Source organism: Macrotis lagotis, chromosome 1, assembly GCF_037893015.1.
Source record: "Macrotis lagotis isolate mMagLag1 chromosome 1, bilby.v1.9.chrom.fasta, whole genome shotgun sequence".
Lineage (NCBI taxonomy): Eukaryota > Metazoa > Chordata > Mammalia > Peramelemorphia > Peramelidae > Macrotis > Macrotis lagotis.
Genome location: NC_133658.1, coordinates 243,084,119 through 243,091,093, shown reverse-complemented (window position 1 = coordinate 243,091,093; position 6,975 = coordinate 243,084,119). Strand labels below are relative to the sequence as shown.

General features: G+C 37.1%; 1 protein-coding gene across 2 annotated transcripts in view; it reads right to left on the bottom strand.

The window, feature by feature from the left end:
* Positions 1–214: 214 nt before the first annotated feature.
* Positions 215–6,975, bottom strand: part of DNAJC27 (DnaJ heat shock protein family (Hsp40) member C27) — a 56,861-nt gene continuing 50,100 nt past the window's right edge. The window contains exons 6-7 of one of the 2 annotated variants that reach the window (XM_074209964.1): positions 6,815–6,975; positions 215–2,661 (exon numbers count right to left, since the gene is read on the bottom strand). In XM_074209964.1, the coding sequence (XP_074066065.1) occupies positions 2,529–2,661; positions 6,815–6,975 (294 nt within the window). In that variant the 3' untranslated portion in view covers positions 215–2,528. The remainder of the gene's footprint in view (positions 2,662–6,814) is intronic. The other variant, XM_074209966.1, reaches the window with a different exon arrangement.

Sequence of the window (6,975 nt, the reverse complement as noted above, 5' to 3'; positions counted from 1 at the left end):
TGTTAAGGTATTTAGGTATGTTATTAGATTAAAGCAACATCTTTCTTGAGCTTTGTAAACAACTGCTAAAATATTATATCTTTGTGACCTAAGAAGGAATGATTTATTTTCCAATAAGAACTGCATTAAACTATTATTTTTATCCTGATCCCATAAAGTTCTCTGAAAGAAACCCAACTGGCTCAAGAATTCCAATAAGGTTGAATTAATGTATATATTCAGCAGGAGGTTGTCAGATTAATACTTTGAGGTCTGCAGGTTTTCTTAATGAAAACTGACTTAAATGCCAGTACTTGCCAAACTATTATTTCATAGAAAAACATGCTCTGGTTCTATCTTCAAATTTTACTCAAGGACTATAGTAGTAACTGCCAGGATCCTGAGTTTAAAATTAAAACTCCAAAATATAAAGGGCACAGAATTTCAGTATGTAGCAGTTACATTTCTGAAGTTGCTAAATGTGGAAAACAAAGACTTCCTAGTCCTATAGATCAAGATTGAGCTTTAAATTTCAAAGAACTATATTTGCATTGAAAAGATAACAGCTGAGATACTCACTGGAATTCTACCTGCCATATTTAATCATTCATGCACTGGAGCTGTGATAAATTGACCCATCTACTATTATATCAAAAATGATTGGTAATTTTGCTATTTTTATTGTGCCAAAGAATTCAGTATGGTTTATATACATGGCGATATGATTTTAGTTCTTTTTTATAAATTTCAATACTGTATTTAAATATACTCAAGACATATAAAGCACATGCCAGGCTCATAAGGACTCTAATTTGGCTAAGGGTCTGTTACACAGGTATACTATGTTGGCAACAAATATGTGTAGCTCGGTGATAGAGGCGAGCTATAGGGTCAAAAGAAAACTTCACACAAGCAAGGTATTTTAAAAGTGCTAAGACTCACAAATTAGGACCAAAGACCCTAAATCTAACCCTAGCTACCTGAAAGTATATCCAATCCCATCAGACCCCTAATTCTGAGGGGAAAAGTAAGAATCTTTAAAGCATCAGTAAGATAATGACATTAGAGCTTGCGAGTGATGGTTTGGTTTAACTAAAAACAAAGCAAAAAGCAGCCTGACTCTTAACAGATGAAAACACTGCAACTTTAAGATGGATATTGCCACTGGCTTCTGATAATCTGGTCTGTCTCTTCCCTTAGGCTGTAATGTAAGCTCCTCTTGGCAAGTCTAAAGGAACCATTATTCATGTTTTTTTGTACAATAAATGGGTCCATAGACCTTAAAAGACCAGTTAAACCAATTTTTTAGCAGCCAAAGAACATGAAGCATATTCATAAAGTAATCAGATGTATTACATAAAATTACATGTGAAAATCTTTATTACTTTATAGTCATACTTAATGAGGTTCCTCTAGGCAAAATTAATGTTATTGTTTCTTAAGAAATACTGCTATATAAAAACTAAAGTGTCCAAGAAAAAAAGATGTAATAAACACTTCCCTTTTCTCTCCTAACAGACTCTCTTTTCCAATTCCATCCCAACATTCTCTCCACCTTTCAGACTATTTAAATTGGTTTGGATAGCATGCCTAAACTAGAGGATGGAGACTATAGTTACTAGAAGTATGGGGAAAAGAGAGAAAATGATGGTAGTAGCTTGCCTGCCCTTTCCCCCTTTCTACCCATTTGTGGAGGGTGTTTTCCCCAAAGCATTCAAGGCATATCTTGGACAGAACTGGTCTCTCCTACTGCTACAATGATTAATGCCCAATACTTGAGCACTGACACCAAACCTATCTCTGTGAGCATACCTTCCCATTACTTTTGGTCTGTGGCTTGATCCCATGATATTGTCTACTGGTATTGACTAACATTGACCAAGAAACGACAGCAGTGGCTAAGGTGGAATAGGCAGTTGGTGGCATTCCCAGACTTCAACCTATCCTGGGGTGGGCAGGATTTATTTCCCTTGTTAAGTAATTGGAAAGATACTGAAGGGAGAAGAGGTTCATGAAAAGAAGAGAGCTGCCTTCAATCAGCCCATTTCACTGAAACCAGAGAGAGATGGAATTTATTATTTTAAAATAGTGGTTAAAATACCACTCAGAATTCCTAAACATTCTCCTTTTACTTCGAGAGGAAAAACAAAGAAATTTCTTCATGATGTGGTATCATGAGAAAATGTTCTATTGCCAGCCTTCATCCTTGATTTATCACTCTGGTGATGAAACAAAGGAAAATATGACAGATTACTCTTGCCCCCTGGCCTCACCTGAGTGAAGGGTCTATGAAATGATATTATACCATGTTTATAAATAAATAAAAGTTATAATATTGTTTTAAAATGAGTGATATGAATTATAGCTCTTCGCATCTAGCACGTTTTTTTCTTCAAAAAGTTCCAAAAAATAGTGATGAGAATCTGAAATCGTGTATACACAAATGGACAGAGCAACAAGCCTTGGTGAGGTTTCAATTCTTTTTCTCTGGGGGCAATAGAATTCTCTAGTGAAGACAAATACTTGTCTGTTTCCTGTTGCATTCTAGGTTATTTGATATTTTTCAGGAGGGCTGTTCGGGCATTCACAACTGCCTTGAAGGCATCTTCACTGCCTGGAGCCATACACTTGTCAGGGTGGAGAAGCACTGCAAGTTTTCGATAAGCTTTATTCACCTCATCCCTGGGGGGAAAAAAAGGTAGTTATTTATTATTAATATGGTAAGTCTTCAAGTATTTTATTTTAACTTCTACTAATACTTCTTCCAATTATTATTTAGTTTAAATCAATACTCTGCATGAAAATAATTTTTAAAAATAAAAATAGGCAGAACAGCTAAGTGGTGCAGTGGATAGAGCACTGGCCCTGGAATCAGGAGGACCTGAGTTCAAATCCAGTCTCAGACACTTAATAATTGCCTAGTTGTGTGACCTTGGGCAAATCACTTACCCCCACTTTCTAAATAAAAATAAAATTTTAAAAATACTTAAAAATTAAATTAAAATAGGCAACACATAGTAATACAAAAAATTCATATTAGTAATACAAAAAATTCATATTAAAATCATGAAAACTAATGGTTGGGATGCAAAGCAATACAATATGGGGAAGCTTGAAGAACACTGCAACAGTTGTAAGAAGACATGTATTTAAGACTTGGATTTACTTTATGTGATTGGGAGAAATAAATCTTTCTGGGCATTAATTTACTTGTATAAAAAATAAGAGAGATGGTGTCTAAAGGTGTATGATTAAGTAATCAGAGTGGACAAGAGTTAATAAGGGAAAGCTTCGTGAACAAGGTTCTCAAGAAAGAGAAGTATGATAAGGATTTTGCATCTCACTTGGGTAAATAGCAAGTATAAATGTACAGAGGCTAGAATGAATAGATTGTGGTCATGCAAGTCTGTGTTGAAAAGCAATGAGAATATTGTTCTGCAGAGGCAGAATTAGGGGTAGAAAGCACCCCCAGGTACAACATGCAGAGCTGCAAAGTGAGAAACTCTTCTGAAAGAGATTTTGTACAGTGGAGCACATTTCTAATGTCTGATAATTTCATTCTTCTCTGCACAGAGAACTCTTCATTTGTGAAAAGCCAGACTTCAGTGAAGTCTCAAAATTCAGAGTCTGATGACTACGACTATGAGGTGAAGACAGAGCAGACCCTGCCCTGACATCATCCAGTCTATGACGGGGTAGAGGATTCCAGCATCAACCATCAAAGCATCAAAGATGCAAAGACAGATTAAGCTAGACAAATGGAATTTTCCATTATGACTACTGATTTACTTTCTTCCAACCTCTTAGATTTTAGTGATCTGAAGACATATTGATAATAATTTGGCCTAGTCTTCTGCTTTACATGTACATGTTAAAGCATAATACAAACGTGAACTCCTATTGAAGCAACCCCAGAATCTTCTTTTAGTCAAAAAAGGACTTACCTGGGTTCTGAGTTCAGTTCAAGTTGTTCAAGGACCTCACCATCAGCGACTCTCCACAGTCAGAGTCAAGGTGGCCTTAGTCATGTCTTGCATAGTGAGGCTGACTATCCACTGAATCACCTCCTACTGTATTGAAAATATCTCCTTACCAAATAATGTGTATGGGTAAGGGTTTCTTTCGGGAACTGCAAGGGACTTCTGACATTCTTCTAAGGACAACAATGGCTCTCCAGAAGATATGCTAAATAAATTTATGTTGTGTTGTGCAAATCTTAATGTACTATGTAAATGCTATTTATTGTTACTTTTTATTATTAATCTATGCCAGCTCCAGTAAGGATAAAGGACCATGAAAGTTCCTTCTATTACCTAAGTTGGCACTTGAGGTAGAATACTGATGATCTGAGGTGCCTGGCTATGTCCATATACAATGAATTGGTCCAGGCAGATGTGGGAACCAACCAATGTGTCTATACTTATTTGATAAATAACTGACTTCAGATTCCACATTGTCATGGCAAAGCTAGTCACATGATGGGGGTTAAAGAGTATATTTAAGAGTATCATGTCCAGCCTCATCTTGTATGCAAAGCCATCTTGGTAGGGAATGATACAGGGATTAACCTACCTGCCACTCATCATCTATTCCATAGACTACCTATTTCTAACTATTGAGTTTGAACTGACAGACCCACACGTATTGTGAGTCTGAGTTTTGGTGGACTCTGGAAGCTTCCATCAATTTTAGGAACTTGTTATTGGTTCAAAAGTCCAGTTTTAAAATGATCAGGGGACACTCACTACAGATTGAACTTGTGACCCAGGAGACTAGATAAATCTATTCAGATCTAAATAGAAACCATGAACATTATTTTTATTAGTACTAGGGATCAACTGGCTCAGAAGAAGTCAGATGAATAAGAGAACCAGAAGAAAGAAGTACAAGGGACAAGAAAATGTCCAGGAGCAGAAAGTGGTTAACAGCATAAAAAAATAGCAGTAAACTCAACTGTGGAAAAAAAAAGAACTGCTAATAAACTGTAAGTGCTGACGAATATAGAGACAGTTCTAGTTGAATGGCAGGGTTGGAAGATAGTTGGCAAGGAGTTGAGGAATAAGAGAAAGGCAATGAGTATATAAATGTCTTTTTCTATGAGTTTGACTGTGAAAGTGAGAGGAGATATAAGATGATAGCTTAAGGGACTAGGAGGATAAAGTGAAAGTTTTTTAAGAATAGGGGTGAGGTTATTATAATTATATTTCACAGGGAAAGAACCAAGGGATATAAAATACCAAAAATGAGAAAGCAAATCACTCAAGGGGGCAAGCTTCCAGAAATATGAGGGGATGGGAGCAAGGGTACAAAGTAGAGCCTTGGCAAGGAGAAGGGTCACCTCCTCTGAGACTATGGCAAAACAGAAGAGCGTGCCATGTAGAGATGTTTAGGGAAGAAAAGGGAGCTTAATTTTCTCATTAAGTACAGCTAAGAATACTGGAATAGGGATATATAGAGAGCATGAAGCTAAAGAGAAGAATCAAAATTGCTACTTTGGGGAGCATTATAGAAATTTGAATAGGTAGAAAAAAGGACTGCTGAGCAGCAGTTGAAAGAAGATCACATAACTCTGTAGTGGATGATGACATTTTCTGATGAGTGAGCAGCACATAAAGATAAGGTCAGTTTTAATAAAGTATAAGTAGTATGATGAGAAAGGAGTAAAGGATTTAATGGTAGAAGTTCCTGAATCATTGAACTGTTTAACTACAGGATCAATTATTTGAAAAGAGGAAAGTGAAGCCAGAGAAGGAATGACAGAGAGGGAGACCAGGACAAAGTAGAAGGGCAGCAAGTCATGGTGACAGCCTAGGCAGAATAAGGCAGAAGTGGGGATGAAAGGGTAAGAGGTTATAACTAGAGATAGAAATGGGGAGGTCTCACAATTGGGAAAGCAAAGTTTATGGTTATGACCACCCCTGAGAAAAGCTGAGGTAAAGGGAAGAAATGAAATGGAAGCTGAGGAGGTTGATGAACTAGGAATCAAAGTGTTTGAAAAAAGATCAACATATTTGAACACCGAAGTTTCCACATTTAAGGAAAAGGCTGTGGCACAGGAGAAGGCTTACCAAAGAACTAAATAAAGGATGGAGATTGGTCTGAAGACTCACAGATCATAGAATTGCAAATTTAGAACCAAAAAGTACCTAAAAGGCCACCTAGTCCAACCTTCTCATTTTACATCTGTGGAAAAAGAGGTCTGGCAAGATTAGGTGGAATGTCTAAAGTCACACAGGTGGAGGCAGCACTGAACCCAAGCCTTCTAATTCCAGGTTAAGTGCTATGTCTGTGACTTAAAATATATAGAGAACTTAATAAATGTTAGTTGGCTGAATGCAACAAAGATCTAGACAAAGTGAACTGCACAGAAAGAAAGCTTGCTAAGAGAAGGGAGTTTTTGACTTGGGAAAGAATTGGTTGCCTCTCAATAAAAACTGGATCAGAGGCTGAACAACCACTTGTGGGGAAATGATGGTTAGATATAGATTGCTCTAGATTGTCACTCATATCCTTTCTAACTTAGATTCTATATTTACTGTCCAACTAGAGTTCTCCTATAAATTTGACCAATAAAGAGGTAGTGTGGCAGAATAGAGAGCAAAACTTGGGGAAAGAAAGACATGGGTTCAAATGATGGTCTGTGTGAACCAGGGGAGCAAATCACTGACACAACCCCAGTAACTCTTTAAGACTCTAAACTGAAGAATCTTAGTCAGCACTGGTTCAATTTCCTGCATCAATGAAATCACTGATGCATCAAAACTCCTCTAATACTGAACTGATTAAGAGCCCGAGGGTGGCACCCCAGCACTAGGGATCCTGAAATACTATTTACCTTGTGGCTCCAGGCTTGACTCCCAACATATCCCAGCTATCTTTGCTGTTTCGAATCCTGCGAATGTTATCAGCTTGCTCTTTGGTGAAACTTACGCTGATGTTTGTTACAGGACGTTTTCCACCATTTTCACAAAAATCAACTATGGCAGAATAAAACAT